Source organism: Pituophis catenifer, unplaced genomic scaffold, assembly GCF_029215685.1.
Source record: "Pituophis catenifer annectens isolate HBS135680 unplaced genomic scaffold, rPitCat1.0.hap2 SCAF_3, whole genome shotgun sequence".
In the NCBI taxonomy this organism is placed as follows: Eukaryota; Metazoa; Chordata; class Lepidosauria; order Squamata; family Colubridae; genus Pituophis; species Pituophis catenifer.
The window spans coordinates 205,263,961-205,283,894 of NW_027256883.1; the positions used below are offsets into that span (position 1 = coordinate 205,263,961).

At 44.0% G+C, this 19,934-nt stretch overlaps 1 protein-coding gene across 1 annotated transcript in view; it reads left to right on the forward strand.

Annotated features, from left to right (window-relative positions):
* CDH4 (cadherin 4) overlaps window positions 1–19,934 on the forward strand; it is a 401,827-nt gene that overhangs the window by 356,203 nt on the left and 25,690 nt on the right. Inside the window, exons 9-11 of the mRNA XM_070941124.1 lie at window positions 3,797–4,050; window positions 8,943–9,085; window positions 19,289–19,522. Coding sequence (XP_070797225.1) covers window positions 3,797–4,050; window positions 8,943–9,085; window positions 19,289–19,522 — 631 coding nt within the window. The remainder of the gene's footprint in view (window positions 1–3,796; window positions 4,051–8,942; window positions 9,086–19,288; window positions 19,523–19,934) is intronic.

A 19,934-nucleotide genomic window follows, 5' to 3' on the forward strand; every position in this document is an offset into this window, starting at 1 on the left:
GGAACGGTCATAAATATGAGTCAGTTGCCAATCACGTGACCCACGGGGATGCTGCAAGGGCGGTAAGTGTGAACAGTCATAGGTCACTTTTTTCAGTGCCGTTATAGATTTGCACAGTCACTGAATGAACCGCTGTAAGTGGAGAACTACCTGTACATTTGAAATTGAAGAAGCCTTTATCTTCTGATATCTCAGAAAATAACGGCCTTTCTGAAGGTACTAAAAAGTGAGTCCATTGCTGTGAACCAATCATGGAATGAACCAGTCGCAGTGGTTCCTTCCATATTAAATTATAAAACTTCTGTCTTTGATTCAGTGTCCTGAATCTAATTATTTCAGCAAATTCTGTTTGGATAGCTCTTTGCAAGGCTGTATATAGAGCCTTCTTTTAAGCACTCTCCTTACGTTTTACTTGCAGTAAGCTATTCTCGCTTAAAAGCCTTCCAGCAATGTTTCATTTGCTACCCTCGGTGCCAGAATTAACAATGCTATTCTGGCTTCTTGAGAGGTGATCTAATAAGTATTAGAGAGTGCTAACTTAATTGTTACTCCTCTGTTTGAATGTGACACTAGCAAGTTTATATCAAGCCATAGATTCATATGAGGAAAGCTTGGAGGCCAGGGTGAGAGTGTGTGTATGTATGTATGTATGTATGTATGTATGTATGTATGTATGTATGTGATAGGATAGGCTAGGATAGGATGGAATGGAATGGAATGGAATGGAATGGAATGGAATGGAATGGAATGGAATGGAATGGAATGGAATGGAATAGAATAGAATAATAGAATAGAATAGAATAGAATAGAATAGAATAGAATAGAATAGAATAGAATAGAATAGAATAACAGAGTTGGAAGGGACCTTGGAGGTCTTCTAGTCCAACCCCCTACTTAGGCAGGAAACCCTACACCACTTCAGACAAATGGTTATCCAACAACTTCTTAAAAACTTCCAGTGTTGGAGCATTTATAACTTCTGCAGGCAAGTTGTTCCACTGATTCATTGTTCTAACTGTCAGGAAATTTCTCCTTACTTCTAAGTTGCTTCTCTCCTTGATTAGTTTCCACCCGTTGCTTCTTGTCCTACCCTCAGGTGCTTTGGAGAATAGTTTGACTCCCTCTTCTTTGTGGCAGCTGAGATATCGGAACACTGCTATCATGTCTCCCCTAGTCCTTCTTTTTATTAATGGATGGATGGATGGATGGATGGATGGATGGATGGATGGATGGATGGATTTTACTTGTCTGATATCTAAAAGTACAGTACAAAGGGTTGCAAGACAGGCAACCCTTTCTGATTATCATTACAATTTCCACCACTTTATAACTACAATCTGTCGCTTCAGTTGGGCTTCAGACTGGGGCATAATGCACAGGTAACATTGATTGTGCTTGTTGGTGATCTTCAGGAGACCCAGGACAGGGGTGGTGCATCCAGCCATCTTAGTTCTCCTTGATCTCCCATCATTCTGTCGAATCATGATATCCTGTTGGATCAACTGTGGGGAATGGGAGCAGGGAGCACTAGATAGTGGTGGGTTTCCTTTTTGTGTGATCAGTTCCAGTAGGTGTTGACAGCAGAGAAAATGTCAAGACTTCAGGCCTTCTTTTATATAACATCGACATGAAACTATCTCTGTGAGGTCATCCATTAGCTTGACATCAGGGATCTTCAATATGCCTACAACACCAAGTTGTACTTCATGACCAGGCTGCCTACACAATGTTGTTATTTCACTTTCTAAAGGCTGTTAAGGGTCCAGATGGATGGAATAGACTCAAGTTCAATTCTAACAAGATTGTGTCAATGGCAGCGGTGAAATCCAATTTTTTTTTACTATCGGTTCTATCGGCATGGCTTGGTGGGCGTGGTATGGCTTGGTGGGCGTGGCAGGGGAAGGATATTGCAAAATCTCCATTCCCATCTCACTCTGGGGCCAGCCAGAGGTGGTATTTGCTGGTTCTCCAAACTACTCAAAATTTCCGCTACCGGTTCTCCAGAACCTGTCAGAACCTGCTGGATTTCACCCTTGGTCAACGGGTATATAGGACCTGCAAGTCCAGTCACTTTCCATCTTGAGACTTGAATGGAGTCGCAGGTGGCCACTATGATCATGAAGGCCTTTTCACCAACTCATCTTGTAGATCAGTTGCACCCATTCTTAAACCAAATGGCTCTTCCAAGGACTACATGTGTCTCAGTCTACTCACAAATGGATTGTTACAGTGTGCCTCTCTGTGAAGAAGCTACCTTGAACACAACTCAGTGGCATATTTAATTGGTCTACAGCCCTTGCATTCAGTTCCCAATGCAGGATTTTTTAAAAAAAACGAGGTCTTACCATTCATCTCTTGTGTCTTTCCATGAGTTTATACCGACAATCAATAGATAGGAACAAAGGCTTTTTTACTGCATCAGCAGTAAAAAGTATGATAATTGGAGTTTTAGTTTTGATTTTTGGACAAAATAATATCCTCATTACACTGGAAAAGAAACCATTAGCGTTGGCGACCCATAATTTTTCAAGACTTTTCAAACTTCCAATATCCTTCAGATCAGGTGGGATAGAACTCCGAGTTCTTAAATTTGCAATCCCAGTCCAGTTGCAAAGTGCCAGGTTTGAGAAGATTCCTCAAAATGCCATTGGACTCTTGTTTTTTCTAGTTTCAGCTAGCTAGTCAAGAAACAGGCCTGCCCTGTTGCTAGGAAGAGCCTTTATTATGTTGATTTAAGATAGAATAACAGTCTTTGAAGGAGATTAAGAAAGGAAGGCATAACTTACTGTCTGTTTGAAAAAAGAATTTCAAAATGGACGGCTTCTTTGACACCCCCCCCCGAACAGATTGCAGCCCCTCCCCTCCCGTCTTATGGCATGCAGTCAGCTTCGGATTTCAACTCCGAAAGCAATCTGCCAGTTTACAGCTGTATTGAAGAGTCCTGAGGGGAAGTTCTTCGACACACCCTAACCGAGTGGGTCATAAAAACTAATGGGATATCAGGCCCTTCAGTTAAAAAGTAGCAGAGCAAAACTCCAGGGAGAAATCCTTCGGAGATCTCTCCCCGTGCGTGTGTTCAGTTAGCCATATTCCCCCGGAAGATTCCTCTAAAATGTCATTGGACTCTTGTTTTTCCTAGTTTCAACTAGCTAGTCAAGGAACAGGCCTGCCTTAGCACACAATATCACCTGAACCATCAGAATTACTTCTTCCCAGTGGTGGGATTCAACCGGTTCGCACCTCTTCGGCTGAACCGGTTGTTAAATTGCTGACTGGCCCTGCCCCGCCTCTTCCAGAAATCCCCCTGCAGCCCGTTTTTGCTCCCAGGGGGCTGCAGGGAGACCTACTAGGATCAAAATAGGGTGCACGGGTGTGTGGCATGGCCATCCCATGGTCCGTTTTTGCTCCCAGGAGGCTGCAGGGAGGCCTACTAGGTCCAAAACGGGGCACTGGGGTGGGGGGGGCTGGCTCCTGTTTTTGCTCCCAGGAGGCTGCAGGGAGGCCTGCTAGGCCCAAAATGAGGTGCTGGGAGCGGCACCTCTCCCACGGCCTGTTTTTGCTCCCAGGGGGGTGCAGGAGGCCAAGTGCTGCCTGTAACACCCCCCTGGCCACACCCACCATGGCCACGCCCACTCAGCCAGTCATTAGGGTGGAGAACCAGTTGTTAAATTATTTGAATCCCACCATTGCTTCTTCCTTATAAAACCAATCGAGCATTCTGGTCAATACCTAAACAAACATAAGACCATAGAATACCGAGTGATCATGTCTCTCCCATGCCTCTCTTTGATTTCAGGAAGTTGATTATGAGATGAACCGAGCTTTTATGTTGACGGTGATGGTGTCCAATCAAGCTCCCCTTGCCAGTGGGATCCAAATGTCCTTCCAGTCTACAGCCGGAGTCACCATTTCAGTCACTGATGTCAATGAGCCACCCTACTTCCCAACAAACCACAAACTCATCAGGCTGGAAGAGGGTGTGCCTACGGGGACAGCCCTCATGACTTTTTCCGCAGTGGACCCTGACCGCTTCATGCAACAGGCTATCAGGTATGATGGTGGAAGGTAGAGTTCTCTATTTTTGGAGGTTGTCAAGCTTCGAATACCTGTGAACCACATTTAACCAGAAAGGATGTAAAATAGGTGGAACCATGGTACACACATGTATTGGGGTTGGGTTGGGTTCAGTTGGTTTTTAGATAAGAAACTTACAGAAGACAATGTTTTTAGCCCAGGATTAAGCTGCAGGGTCCTTGGTGCTCTCTGAGCGTGGTGGCTTTCTTGAAGACCTTTCATTACCAAACGAGGCAATTTCATCAGTGCTAGTGATGTTACCTAGTTTGGTAATGAAATATCCGCAAGAAAACCACCAAGCTCAGAGAACACCAAGGACCTGACAGATAAGAGCTTGGAGCTTACATTACAGTTTAGTCTGTTTACTGCCTCAATCCAGCATGGAACTGTGCTGCTGTTTTATTTAGCAACTCTGTTTGGAAAGGAAATTTTGGAATTAAATAATTACTGAGATCCATTCCATCTTATTTTTCACTGGCAAGTCTGTATCATTGGAAACACCTGGCCATGCAAAATTCTCCCACAGGAAGGATCAACAGCTTAGTGGTTAGGCTTCAGTTTCATATGACCAGTCCCTGACATTGCCAAGCAAATTTGAGGTTCAGTCCCTGACATTGCCAAGCAAATTTGGGCAAATTTCTGCTCAAAACCTAGATTGACAGGCACTGTTGACACTCAGTTCTGGAACAGATGGAACAATAGTCTGGACTCAGATAAGAAAGTAGGGTTGTGTAGTGGTCAGAGGGTTCTGCAGTGTTTGGTTTAAAAAAAAAGGCAAGGTACTAGTCCCAATGATGCACCAGCCTTTTTTTTAATGTGCATCACACACACAAAATGAACGAGCTTTCTTTGCACCATCATGGCTGCGATCATCACTGTTTTGAACCCTGGAATCGGTTCAAATTCCATCTCCAAAAGGCATGATCCTGGGATAAGATGCAGCTGCTTTAAAGGGTCACGCACAAATTCTACATTTTTGCTTCTGTTGCTTGGTCCAGTGCTTGATAAAATGAATGTCAAAGTGTCTGATTAATTATGCTCTACAATTTGTGTGAGTCCTCTGTTCCCACGCAAGTGTTTTTATTTATTTTATTTTATTTTATTATTTTATTTTATTTTATTTTATTTTATTTTTTATTTTTATTTAGACTTCTATACCGCTTCATAGTGCTTTACAGCCCTCTCTAAGCAGTTTACAAAGTTAGCATATAGCATATTGCATAATAGCATATTGCATTAGCATCAGCATATTGCCCCCAACAATCTGGGTCCTCATTTTACCCATTTCGGAAGGATGGAAGGCTGAGTCAACCTTGAGCCAGTGAGATTTGATCTGCTGATCTGCTCAACTAGCAGTCAGCTGAAGTAGCTGCAGTACTGCACTCTAACCACTGCGCCACCTCGTGTTTCTCTGATTCACACATTACATTTTTGGATGTACATGTATTTTACAAAATAATTTTATAAATGAGCTATCCCTGAATTCTGCTTATTTCCAGTAACAGTTAAGAGAGCGGCTGTAAGCATAATCACAGACCTGCCATATTTTGAACATTCAGTACATTTAAATCCCAGTTGGTTGTGTGGACCTGTGCGTTGAACATTGCCTAGGAAAAAAAGGAAATTTAAGTTATCCTCCTTTGTCTCTTGGTCTCGCTGGTTATCTGTCTGTTCCTTTATTGCAAACGTTAGATAAATTTGGCACCGTAGGAAGGCGCCCCATAGAACTAGCACTGGGGCCAATTAAACTTACATCACTTGTGACATTTCATAATCATTCAAGGGATGAGATATTTCAAGGGGGATAAAGCTGTCTGGTGCAAAAAGGACAATGGTTACTCATTGCCTCTGCTTGTTGGCACGAACAGGCAGTGGAAATTTTAAGGATGGAAGGGAATGTCATAGCTAACAAGGCTATTTTTCTTCATTGTTCTGCAATGACTGGTCCTTCAACAGGGAGCCTCATTTCTCTAGTACACCTGGACCAGTTTAGAGGTGACTCAATGGAATGCAGTGAACCAGCCACCAGCTAAATCAATGTAGCACTGATTGATCATACAAGATGAACCTGGCTTTTTTTTTTCCTTTTCATTTTTAAAATGAGCCCAAAACAAGGTACAAAGAATCACTGAACAAGAAAAAACAACAACCCACAATTACAATATTACAAAAAGTTTAACTTTTTAACAATCTTAATTTTTTTAAAAAAAAAAAAAATTTAAATGTCAGGCAAAAATGCTAATCCAATCCAGAAATGCACGGCTATCAATTTTACTAACTTCCTGGATGAGCAGATATATCTAATTATAGATTATACTAATTATACTGCATTGATACCTATCTGTCCGCCTGCCTGCCTACCAATCTTTATCTATCTATCTATCTATCTATCTATCTATCTATCTATCTATCTGTCTATCTATCTATCTATTATCTATCTATCTATCTATCTATCTATCTATCTATCTATCATGTTTCCCCCCAAATAAGGCCCTGTCTTATATTTTTTTGAACCCTGAAATAAACGCTTGGCCTTCTTGCTATGCACTCAAAAGCCCGATTGGGCTTATTATCAGGGGGTGGGTGTCTTATTTTGGGGAAAACAGAGTATCTATCTATCTATCTATCTATCTATCTATCTATCTATCTATCTACCGTGTTGCTTGGTTACTTCACCCCTCCTTCCTCCAGCCACCTGTCGGTGTTGTGACCAAGGCCCAAGTAGTGATTACCAAACACAATTCAGTCCTCAACAAACTTATTTTATTAAAACAGCTGAGAATTAATTCATTCTCAGCTTAGTCCAAAACAAAATTCTTAATTATCAGTACGTCGGCCTTATCACCAACCTTTGATGTCTTTGGCAATCTGCCAAAGGCTTTTCTTGGCAAAAACCCCACGAAGTTCAAGAGACGCTGACAAGAAGCATGGGAATCAACGTTGCTTTTCTACAAAGAACCCAACGGCTCACTGCTGCTCTTTTAAGCCTTCTGGGAGGGGCCAATAATCTTCTGACCTTACTCCCGAGTTATCCTTTTTTCTTCAGCTGCTCTTGCCTTCTGGCAGCTTTTCGCATGCATGCACTAGGAACAGGCTCCTCCTGTTCCTCTGTCTCTCTGTTGTCCGCCTCTGGAGGCTCCAGAGTCCGTGCATTGCTCCCAGATGGCCCTGGCCCCATATCTGCCTCTGACACAGAGCCCTCATCAGGGCCTTTACCTGACTCCAGGACTGGCCCATTGTCTAAGGTGACCAGACGTCCTGCTTTTGGCGGGACAGTCCCGATTTTGAACAATTTGTCCCACGTCCCGCGGCATTTTAAAAAAGTCCCGATTTTTTGAAAGAATGCACAAGCTAGGGAACGGCGGGAGAATGGGACGGGAATATATGGTTCTCTCCCCAACGTTTTGCAATCCGAGACAGCAACAGCCAGCAAATCTCGAGTTAACCTGAAATCCCATCAGATACATCAGAGGCATGTGATCAGTCATCTCAGAGGCAATTGCCCACTCCGGAACCTTTAGCCTATTTCCTGTGCTTCGTGGAAAACCCCGCCCCCTTCTACTCCAGTTCGCCTGCTGATTGGCAGCCGAGCGGCAGCATGTTGGGCAGTGCCCTCTACTCTACCTTCAGTCTCTCCTTTGAGAAGACACGCGCATTTGGCTTTGAGGGCTCTGGTGTGAGAGCCTGTGGATTCTCTGCCGCTTCTTGCTCGGGTAGGGTCGCCTAGGAAACGGGCCAGGGGCGCGCCGACAGAGCCTCCCTATGGCCGCTGCTGTGGCCCAGGGGGAAGCGATTGGTCCCCTAGTGGGAGCCATTGACCAAGGGAACAGCTCCACAAGGTTCTTGCTAAGCGCAAATAAACACGAAGAGGGTCGCCATTTCCATTCGAGAGCAAGGCGAGCGAGCCACAAAGGAAAGGCGATTGCCCTTGGGAATGTTGAGGACGCCGGCTGGGAGAGGCGGCAGGCATGTGACTGCAAGGGGAGCCACTTGCTCGATGGGACTGGGCGGGATAGGCTCTCAGATGTCCCTTAACAGGTGTTCAGGGTCATCTATAGAAGCGAGAGGAAGGATAGATGAATGGACAGTTGAATGGACAGTTGAATAGCGATAGTGTGACGTTATTTTGGCCCACTGCGAGATAAAATGAAAGGATTCTGGAGTAGAGGATATTTTAATTGCTCCTAAATGTAACTGCAATTTTATCCTTTGCTGGAGGGAAAGGTAGTTTCAATTGGTTTGGCTTTCATTAGCAGCTAGAATATGTATCTTGTCATTCTTCTTAGCAGCTTCCAACAAGTAAAGTCAATAGGGGAAGCGATATTCACTTAACAAATGCCTGATTTAATTAACAGTTGCAGCGATTTGCTTAACAATTGTGGCAAAAAGGTCATAAAATCATATAGACCAAATTTTTAATCAAGAAAACACCCCCCCTCCCCCGGTCAATGGTGTCCCTCTTTACCAATGTTAAAATCTGGTCATTTTACCATTGTCCTCCCCAGCCTCCTCACTGTCCGACTCCGCTGCCAGCTCCGCAGGCTGCTGGCGGACCACAACAGTCAGAATGTCCTTGGTTCCCACAGGAAACTATTTTGTTTTGGCTACAAAACCCCCCATCTAACTATGTTCCCCCTCCCTATCCTTTCTTCACATTGAGGCAACCCTGAAGCCTCCAAAATGGCTCCAGCCAGGTTCACTTCAGAGTTGACATACAGCCCCTCTTCCCACCTTCCTCCCACTCTGGGCCACCAATCCAGAAAGGTTGGGGGAAACACCGCTCTGAACTGTGTCCTAGTGTAAGGTTATTTTCAATTTGCATTAGGGACTTCTCACTGGACTCCTAGGTTTTTTCCTTGCTTCTGCAGATATTCCAAGTTATCGGATCCTGCCAATTGGCTGAATATTAATGCCACAAACGGTCAGATCATCACGGCAGCTGTCCTTGATCGCGAGTCAGCCTATGTTAAGAACAATGTCTACGAAGCCACGTTCCTGGCAGCTGACAACGGTAGGCTCAAGAACTCCGCTCTTCATGCTTCAATAATAATCTGACGCATTCATAGAAATAATGTCTTGACAGAGTTGTCAGAATAATTTAGATGTTCCCAGATTTTCCTAGTTCTTTTGGGGTGGGGCGGGGTGGGGGAGATCTTCATGAAGTTGAGATAGGATGCTGCCAAAAGAAATGAAATGTGTGAAATATTCACAGGATTAACAATGGAAAAGAAAAACTAGGGTGAACAGAAAGGGAATGTAAGAAATTAGAAGGTTTTGCCATGTTTATGTGTGAAATTCTATTTGTTAAGGATGTCCCGAAGATGCTTTTTCAATAGGCAACTGGACTTCGTTTTTCCTTGAAGATGTTTCGCTTCTCATCCAAGAAGCTTCTTGAGTTCTGTCTTCACTTCAGTCAACTGAAGAAGCTTCTTGGATGAGAAGCAAAACATCTTCAAGGAAAAATAAAATCCAGTTGTCTTTTGAAAAAGCACCTTTGGGACAACGATGACTTGGATGACTGCAAATCTCCATAATATTTGCTAAGCATCTAAGCATCTGAGTCAATCACCAGGGCCAAAGGTTTATTCTTCCAAGCTTTTGGGCTCATGATGGAGCCCATCATCAGGGAACTTCTCTCTCTCTCTATCTCCGGAATATGTGCACTTGGCTGTTCTATGCATTTTGTATTCATCTGGCTTCTGGTTGTGTGTAGCTTTTAGCTGTTAATTAGGGTGTTGATGGCTGGCTGTTAAGTTGTTAATTATTGTTTCCTTGTTTATTTGTTACATTTATGTGCTACCTCTATCTCATGTGGGGCTACTATAGGCATCTTGTAACAGTTAACAGTAACAGAGTTGGAAGGGACCTTGGAGGTCATCTAGTCCAACCCCCTGCTCACGCAGGAGACCTGTATTAGGGATTTGAACCGCTGAACTGCCGACCTTTCTAATCGACAAGCTCAGTGTCTTAGCCACTGAGCCACCTAGTCAGGCTCATCTTGGGATGAGTGGAGAAGCTGACAGAAAAGGCAGGAGAAAGGATGGACTTCTTGTATGTTCCAGATCTTATACAGGTAGTCCTCAATTTACAACAATTTATTTAAATTTATTTATTTATTTATTTATTATTGCGATTTATATGCCGCCTTTCTCCCTAGGGACTCAAGGCGGCTTACAATATGACAAATTCCAATACAAATCACAATGAAATAAAATTAAAATCAGCAACCCTGTTAAAAACAGTTTAAAATTATGACAATGTATCCCCAAACGGATCAGTTGAGTTGACGAAAGAGCCACGTCTTCAGCTCGCGACGGAAGGAAAGGAGGTCGGGGGCTATCCTGAGCTCGGTGGTCAATCCATTCCAGAGGGTCGGGGCTCTGACAGAGAACGCCCTCCTCCTGGGGGCCGTCAGCCGACATTGTTTGGCCGACGGCACCCTGAGGAGGCCCACTCTGTGAGAGCGCACAGGACGGTGGGAGAGTGGCTGGAGATGGTCCTGCAAGTATCCCGGGCCTAAGCCATGAAGGGCTTTATAAGTGAGCACCAACACCTTGAAATGTATCCGGAGTGCCACCGGCAGCCAGTGCAGCTCACGCAAGAGAGGTGTTACACGGGAGTATCTAGACCGTGTAGATACTCTAGAGTATCTAGAGTATCTACACGGGAGTATCTAGAGGTGTTACATGGGAGTATCTTTGAATGACCATTCAAAGTTACAACGGTGCTGAAAAAATGACTTACGACCATTTTTCACAGTTATGACCTCCGAAGCATCCCCATGATCATGTGATCAAAATTCAGATCCTTGGCTCCTGGTTCATACTTATGACCGCTGCTGTGTCCCAAGGTCATGTGGTCCCCTTTTGCCACCTTTTGACAAGGAAAGTCAATGGAGAAGCCAGATTCGCTTAACAACCAGGCCACTAACTTATCCACTGCTGGGATTCACTTAACAATGGCGGCAAGAAAGGTCATAAAATGGAGCAAAAACTGACTTAATAAAGGCCTCGCTACCTAACAACAGAAATTTTGGGCTCAATTGTGGTCGTAAGTCGAAGACTACCAGTATTACCGAGTAAGAGACACGGCTGAGGACAGAATGGGGAGAGGCTCCATCTTGAAGTCAAAAACAATCTAAGGTTAAAAGAGAAAGAATTACACAAAAGCTGTCACCATATAGATTAGAAACATCAAAGTGAGGTGCTATACCTTTCGAGTGACCTAAAGCAACCTTGTCACAATCTACACAATTCACTCAATTTTGTGGCAGGGCTAAGAATCACCAGTGGCATCTTTACTGACAAGCAGATCAGATATTGAAACTGCCCTACGGTGTCCTTTAAATCATTGAATGTATTGAAGACACTGTTGTTTTCCTCACCCCACTCCGCAGGCTACAGGGGAATAAGTCTGACAGGCATTCGCATAAAGAGAGTCCATCTGCTTCCAAAACCTGGTTTCTTCAAATAGCTGCTGTATTTCTTTCCCCGGGATATATTCCACCTAAGTAGTTTACAGATTACAGATTAACAGAGTTGGAAGGGACCTTGTAGGTCATCTAGTCCAACCCCCGCCCAAGCAGGACACCCTACACCCGTGATGGCGAACCTATGGCACAGGTGGCACTCGGAGCCATATTAGTGGGCATGCCAGCTCAGCTCTGGGGTGCATGCGCGCGCCGGACAGCTGATTTTCGGGCCTTCTGGGCCCACCAGAAGTAGGGAAACAGGCTGTTTCCTGCCTCTAGAGGGCTGGTGGGGGGTGGGGAAGGCCCGTTTTTCTTTCTTACCTGGCTCCAGATCCTTTCTATGGATCTGGGAAGGGCGAAAAAGCCTTTCCCACTCCCTCGGAGGCCCTACGGAGGCTGAAAGGGCCCATTTCCCGACTCCCGGTGGGACAGGAAGTGACGTTTTTTCCTGTCCCCAGCCTCCAGAGACTCCTAGAGAGGCTCCTACAGACTCCTAGAGAGGCTCCTACAGACTCCTAGAGAGGTTCTGGACAGCAAAAAACATCACTTCCTGTCCCACCGAGAGTTGGGAAATGGGCCCTTTCAGCCTCCGTAGGGCCTCCAAGGGAGTGGGAAAGGCTGTTTTCGACCTTCCCAGATGCATAGAAAGGATCTGGAATCAGGTAAGAAAGAAAAATGGGCCTACCAGGCCATCATGTGCCAGGAGCGGGGGTGGGTGGGGTTGCGTGCGCATGCGCGTGGGCACGTGCATGCGCGACCCTCCCCCCTGCCCCCCCTCTCCTGGCACGCGATGGCAAAAAGGTTAGCCATCACTGCCCTACACCATCTCTGACAAATGGCAGTCCAATCTCTTCTTGAAAACCTCCAGGGATGAAGCTCCCACAACTTCCGAAGTCAACTTCTGTTCCATTGGTTGGTTGTTCTCACTGTCAGAAAATTTCTCCTCATTTCCAGGTTAAATGTCTCCTTGTTCAGTTTCCATCCATTATTCCTTGTCTGGCCTACAGGTACTTTAGAAAGTAGCTTGACTCCTTCCTTTCTGCAGCCCCTCAAATATTGGAACCCTGCTATCATGTCTCCCCTGGTCCTTCTCTTCACTAGACTAGCCAGACCCACTTCATGTAACCGTTCTTCATATGTTTTAGTTTCCAGTCCCCTAATCATCCTGGCTGCTCTTTTCTGCACATTTTCTAGAGTCTCAATATCTTTTTTATAGTGTGGTGACCAAAACTGGATGCAGTACTCCAGTTATTAGTATTAGTACTTCCCTTGATCTTGATTGTATCCCCCTGTTAATGAAATTTAAGATTGCATTGGCTCTTACTTTCTATCTCTAATATTTATATCCCACTGGGCCTCTATGGAGTTCTGGTTACTAACAAAATCAATAATAAAACAAACACTAGAAATAGAGAACAGAACAGCGGAGAAATGTTTCAGAAGCCCTAAAATTAAATACCATATTTTAAAAGCAGTTGGATTTTAACAGTATAAATTAATAAAGAAAATCCAATATAGATAGCCCTCCTCAACATCTTCCTAACCCCTCCCTCCCAAAATTTGCTTTGACCTTGGTCAGCACTGGCATGCATTATCGCCTTAAGGAGAGTCACTTTGGAGGGTGAGATGGGCAGCATGTAAATTTAATGAGTAAAGAAATAAAACAAATTATTCCTGAAGGAATGTGGCCCTCCAGATTTAGGCAAAGCCACTAAAGGATGGTTGTGTCAGGCGCAAAAGATCAGGACCATACATTAAGTTGCAGTTCAGAAAGATTTACTGTTTAAGCCTATACACAAGAATCTAGTCAGATTAAGCTCGTTTCTGAATCAGCGCCAGATAAGGGTCAATGGAATTCAAAGGGGAGAGCTGGACCAGGATCATTTGTGACAACATAAGGATTCTAAGCTGATGACATGTTTAACTCTGCCTCCCAACTCTGCCTGCTCTTCTCCTATAGTTGTGCTATTTTTTTCAGTCCAACCTGAAATTGGCTTCAATGGTATGTTGAGAAAGACCCCCCCTCCCTCAAATTGGATCTGAATAAGTGTATATGCTCCTCATGATTGTTGTATCTCTTTGCTAGTTTCATGTTAACCTGTGTGGTTTGATGGCATTTCTGGATGTGGAAGCCTTGGGGCCTCACCTTGGAGACTTCTTCTCTAAGAGCTTCTCAAGCTGACTACCATGAACTCCTTGAATTTCTAACCTCCAAGAGGAAGGAAGCCTTGATTTTAAAAAGAGCAACTTACCTGCTAGTAGCGTACCCTTTTATTTAGGCTGAATTGCCATTCAGAAGAAAACTATTTCCATCAAGAGGTCTTGTTGCTGATTGGGAAATAACAGGGGTGGGATTCAGCCGGTTCGGACCAGTTCAGGTGAACTGGATGCTAATTTTACATCTGGTTTGCCGAACCAGTAGTTGAAAGGACTGGCTGGCCCCTCCCACCCCACCCAGCCCCTCCCAGGAGTCTCCACGCGGCCCATCTTGGATGCCAGGTAAGTGCAGTCCCTGCACGGAGGCTCTGGGCGGGTGAAAAATGGGCCTCCTGGAAGTTGGGCCCGTTTCTGGCCTCCACAGCATGGGGGAGGCTGTTTTTGCCCTCCTGGAGGCTCGAAGAAAGCCTCCAAAGCCTGGGGAGGGCAAAAAACGGGCCTCCCAGAAGTTCCAGAAATCCAGAAACGGGCCCATTTCCGGCCTCCGGAGGGCCTCTGGAGCTCAGGGGAGGCCATTTTCGCCCACCTGGAGGCTCCGGGAAAATCTCCAGAGCTTGGAGAGGGTGAAAACACCCTCTCCCCTGCCATGGTGCAGGAGGCCATGTAGGCCATGCCCACCATGGCCACACCCACCCAGCAACCGCACAGAGAACCAGTTGCTAAAATTTTTGAATCCCACCCCTGGAAATACCACCCATACGTACAGAGAGGACTAACTTGTAGCATCATTTAAAGGAATCCGAACAGCATCAGATTCTTGATTCCAGGGTTGGACTTTGTCCCTGTTAGCACCAAAAGCTTGCAATATTTTTTTCATAAGTTTAGCTCTCATCTGACCCTATTCTTTTCTTTTCCTTCTTTACTAAGAATTAGTCCAGAAGGATCAAAAATTACATTTAGGAATCCTCTTTGTTACTCATGCTTGGAATTAAACCAATGCATGTGGGACCCAACCTAGAGCTTTATTATTGAAGGGAAGAACTTCAATTGTTTGCAATATTTATTGTCTCCTTTCTCCCTTCCAATCTCCCTCAATGCCCCACCTTCTACATTATGAGTGTAGAAGATGAAAAGAACTCCCTCCCCTACACCAATTTGGTTGATAAAAAGGCATTCTGGTATTGGTAGAAAATGTGTTAGTTAGGCAGGAAAACTAGAAGGCCAGATCCTGAAGATGAAACTCAAATACTTTGGCCACCTAATGAGAAGGAAGGACTCACTGGAGAAGAGCCTAATGCTGGGAAAGATTGAGGGCAAAAGAAGAAGGGGACGTCAGAGAACGAGGTGACTGGATGGAGTCACTGAAGCAGTAGGCATGAGCTTAAATGGACTCCAGAGGATGGTAGAGGACAGGAAGGCCTGGAGGAATGTTGTCCATGGGGTCACGATGGGTGGGACACAACTTCACAACTAACAACAACAACTTCCAGTTCAAATGTCCCAAAGGTACTTTTTCAAGAGGCAACTGGACTTTGTTTTTTTCTTGAAAACTTTTTGCTTCTCATTATTATTATTATTATTATTATTATTATTATTATTATTATTATTTATTGGTTAATCTTTAGTGAGATTCACAGCCTTTGAGGCTGGTTAATAGCTCAGCAGCTCGAGTCCTAACCAAGGACCTAGGAACTGTTAAGGTATCGTCGGAGGATGTAAGCTGTTCCGAGTAAGGTGGTTTTTTGTAGAGTCAAAATGTTCAAGTCCGGCAAATTTAGAATTTCTAAATAGCGGGGTAGCCCTTTGGGTATTGCTCCGAGGGCTCCAATTACAATCGGGACAACACACGATTTCTTTTTCCACAGTCGCTCAACTTCAATTTGTAAGTCCCGGTACTTTGTGATTTTTTCTTGCTGCTTATCTTCAATTCGTGCATCACCAGGTATTGCAATGTCAATGAACCATACTTTTTTCTTTTCAACTATTGTTATGTCAGGTGTGTTGTGGACCAAGTGCCTGTCAGTCTGAATCCTAAAGTCCCACAAGATCTTGAGTTTCTCATTCTCTAAAACTTTCTCAACCTGATGTTCCCAGTGGTTTTTGCTGTACTCAAATCCAAACTTCTGGCACAATTTCCAGTGAATGATTTTAGCAACACGGTCATGGCGTTGTAGGTAGTCAGTTTGTGAAATTTTGCTGCACCCACTGATCAGGTGGTTATTATTATTATTATTATTATTATTATTATTATTATTATTATTATTATTATTATTATTATTATTTAGACTTCTATACCGCTTCATAGTGCTTTACAGCCCTCTCTAAGCAGTTTACAAAGTTAGCATATAGCATATTGCATATTAGCATGTTGCATTAGCATTAGCATATTGCCCCCAACAATCTGGGTCCTCATTTTACCCACCTCGGAAGGATGGAAGGCTGAATCAACCTTGAGCCGGTAAGATTTGATCTGCTGATCTGCTGAACTAGCAGTCAGCTGAAGTAGCTGCAGTACTGCACTCTAATCACTGTGCCACCTCGGCTCATCCAAGAAGCTTCTTCGGTTATGACTGGATGATGGGGAATGGAAGGATTTGTGAAGGATTTCCATTCTCCACCATTCAGTCAGAACTGAAGAAGCTCCTCGGATAAGAAGCAAAACGTCTTCAAGGAAAAACAAAGAAAATCCAGTTGCCTCTTGAAAAAAGCACCTTTGGGACAATGATAACCTGAATGAATGAGCATCTCCACAGACGTTCAGCTCCATGTTCCCTTTCTCACAACCTAGTTATTTAGAAAGACAAGCTAAGCATAACTCTAGAGGACTCATCTTAATGTTTTTCATTTCCGTTCGACTTTTGTGAAAGACAAGCATTCACCTAAACATCCTCATTACAGATAACTTCGGGCAAATGCAATTAAAACCGTGGGATTTTTCTGCTTTGCAGCAAATCCAAAGCGTGATTGAGGCAAAAAGACTGGAGAAAATTTCAAAAGCCAGCAAGCTGAAACAAACTTATGAGACCTGAGGTTAGGAGGGCTAATATAACAGCCACAAGAAATGGACAGACCGAGGTTCATCGGGGATTCAGAGATTCTTCAGTCAGCAAAAACAAACAGGAGACATAAGTCAGAAAGCTTTTTAAAAAGACGTTAAGAAAGAAATCATCAAGATTCGGGAAGCTTTTTATTTTTTTTAAGGTTGAAGAAAGGGTTCATAAAATGAGTTCTAAATTTGAGCTGTTTTAAGAAACAGTGAAAATATCCAAAACAAAACATTCTGCAGTTCACAAAGAAAGGAAAATGACAATGTGGTCTCTCTTTCTCCTAACTAGAGGGAAATGAGCAGTGGTGGGATTCAACCGGTTCGCACCACTTCAGCCGAACCGGTTGTAAAATTGTTGGCTGGCCCCACCTCTCCCCTCCCCACCCCTCCCCTTCCAGAAGTCCCCACATGCCCCATTTTGGCTCCCTGAAATCTGAAAGTTTCCAGGTTTTCCCCACCCAAGTGAAAATTCAAGTCCCTGCCCAGCACCCTCATGTCCATCACATAGTCCAACCATCCACCATCCAAACTGGAGACACCTCCCAGTCATCCAACTCCAGGTGCCAGGGCAATGTGTCCTTGACTCTCTGAGAAAGGAATGTTATTTTAATTACATAACACCCATACTCTATGCAATCCCCCCTCTTATTTTCCCACAGAAGAATATGTGGCAGGCTGAAAGCCCAGATGTAACAGATGGCTTCCAGGTCTGACATATGTATGTGTTTGCACCCTTGGGTGCCCTTGGAAGCACAGGGTGCAGGGTAAGCTTCATTCCAACCTGATCCAGTTTGTTCAGTTTCTGGAAAGTTACCCTATTGATGGACAGATAGAGTCTCGTCCATTCCCATCTGGATTGGAAAATAGGAGGTGAAAATGAAGTTCAATATTTTTTATTTAGTTATATCCCTTCCTTTATTGTTTTTATGAATAACTCAAGGTACATAGTAAACCTCCTCCTAGTTCCCCCATAACAGCAGCCCTTTGAAGTGAGTTCAGTTGAGAGAGAGGGACTGGCCCAAAGTCACTCAGATGACTTCCATGTCTAAGGCGGGATAAGAACTCACAGTCTGTTGGTGATTGGCCCAAAGTTACCCAGCTGACTTCCATGTCTAAGGTGGGATTAGAACTCACAGTCTCTTGGTGATTGGGCCAAAGTAACCCAGCTGGCTTTCATGCCTAAGGCCAGACTAGAACTCACATCTTCCTGGCTTCTAGCATGATGCCCTCACCACTAGACCACACCAGCTTCCCAAAAGAAGGAATTTGTTATTGCTCACTTCTTAGGGCTGAGAGAGAGTGACTGGCCTAAGGTCACCCAGCTGGTTTTGTGCCTAAGGTGGGACCAGAATTCATGATCTGCTTTTTAGCCTGGTGCCTTCTCCTCTAGACCCAACTGGCTGTGTCTTGCTCTACCATTTCCTATGGAGGTGGTATCTCAACACCATAATTGTTGTGATTGGCCTTCAAATTTCTAGATTCTACCATAACATCAAAGACGTCATCAAAAAAGCACAACAACAGTGAGTTTTAATTGGGCCAAATTTATATATCTTTTAATTGTTTTTTTAATATTTGTACCGCATGTTTTTTAATTTTGGCTGTACACCGCCCTGAGTCCTCAGGGAGAAGGGCGGTATAGAAATTTAATAATAAAAAAAAAAACAAAAAACAAAGAATGTTCTTTCTGCGCCAACTCAGAAAGCTCAAACTGCCCAAGGAGCTGCTGATCCAGTTCTACAGAGGAATTATTGAGTCTGTCATCTGCACCTCTATAACTGTCTGGTTTGGCTCTGCAACCCAACAAGACAGACACAGACTTCAGAGGATCATTAGAACTGCAGAAAAAACAATTACTACCAACCTGCCTTCCAATGAGGACCTGTATACTGCACGAATCAAAAAGAGGGCTGTGAAAATATTTACAGACCCCTCGCATCCTGGACATAAACTGTTTCAACTCCTACCCTCAAAACAACGCTACAGGGCACTGCACACCAGAACAACTAGACACAAGAGCATTTGTGAAAAAATGCCATCACTCTGCTAAACAAATAATTCCCTCAACACTGTCAAACTATTCACTAAGTCTGCATTACTATTAATCTTCTCATCTTCTCATTGTCCCCATCACCCATCTCCTCCCACTTATGACTGTATGACTGTAACCTTGTTGCTGGTATCCTTACGATTTATATTGATATTGTTTCCTGATTGCTTATTTGTACCCTATGCCTATCATTAAGTGTTGTACCTTATGATTCTTGATGAACGTATCTTTTCTTTTATGTACACTGAGAGCATATGCACCAAAGATAAATTCCTTGTGTGTTCAATCACACTTGGCCAAAAAAATTCTGTTCTGTTCTATTCTATTCTATTCTATTCTATTCTATTCTATTCTATTCTATTCTATTCTATTCTATTCTGTCTTTTCCACAGTGCAGTGGCTTTACAAGATGGCATGGAAGGATCTGAGCAAGCTCTCCGCCTGCAACCCTTTGTGTTCTTCATTCACATGGTCCTTTCTCCCTGTCTAGGTATCCCTCCAGCCAGTGGCACGGGCACACTCCAGATCTACCTAATTGACATCAACGATAATGCCCCTGACCTTCAGCCAAAGGAGGCCCAGATATGTGAGAGGCCAAATCTGAATGTCATCAACATCACAGCCGCGGATGCTGACATCGATCCAAATGTCGGCCCCTTCGTCTTTGAGCTGCCGAGCGTGCCATCTGCCATTAGGAAGAACTGGACCATTACGCGTCTAAATGGTAAACCGAGCGGGCAACACCTGGCGTTGTTCGTAGCTTGGCACGGTGGGCCTTCAGACTTTAAAACATTTTGTGCCGTCTTCGGTGTTTTGTTTTTTTTCCTTTTTTTTTTTTTAAAGGGAGCCACGTTCAGGATGACATTTCTAAGCAAGAGAGTTCATGAGAAATTGCCTGGATTGGGCTTTAAGCTGAATTGTTGGTTGTTGGCTTCCCTGCCTTAATGCAGCTTGTAATTACAGAGGGCTATCACGAAAAAGTTGGGATAAATCATTTGTAAATTGCCCAGGAGGAAAAGCTATTATCGGCCTTCCTTATGTTCCATTTTTATTGTCATAAGCCACAATCAGGATCAATGATCAACCTCTGCCCATAATTGCTTAAAAGTCACCCTCCTTTTCTAATTTACCATAGA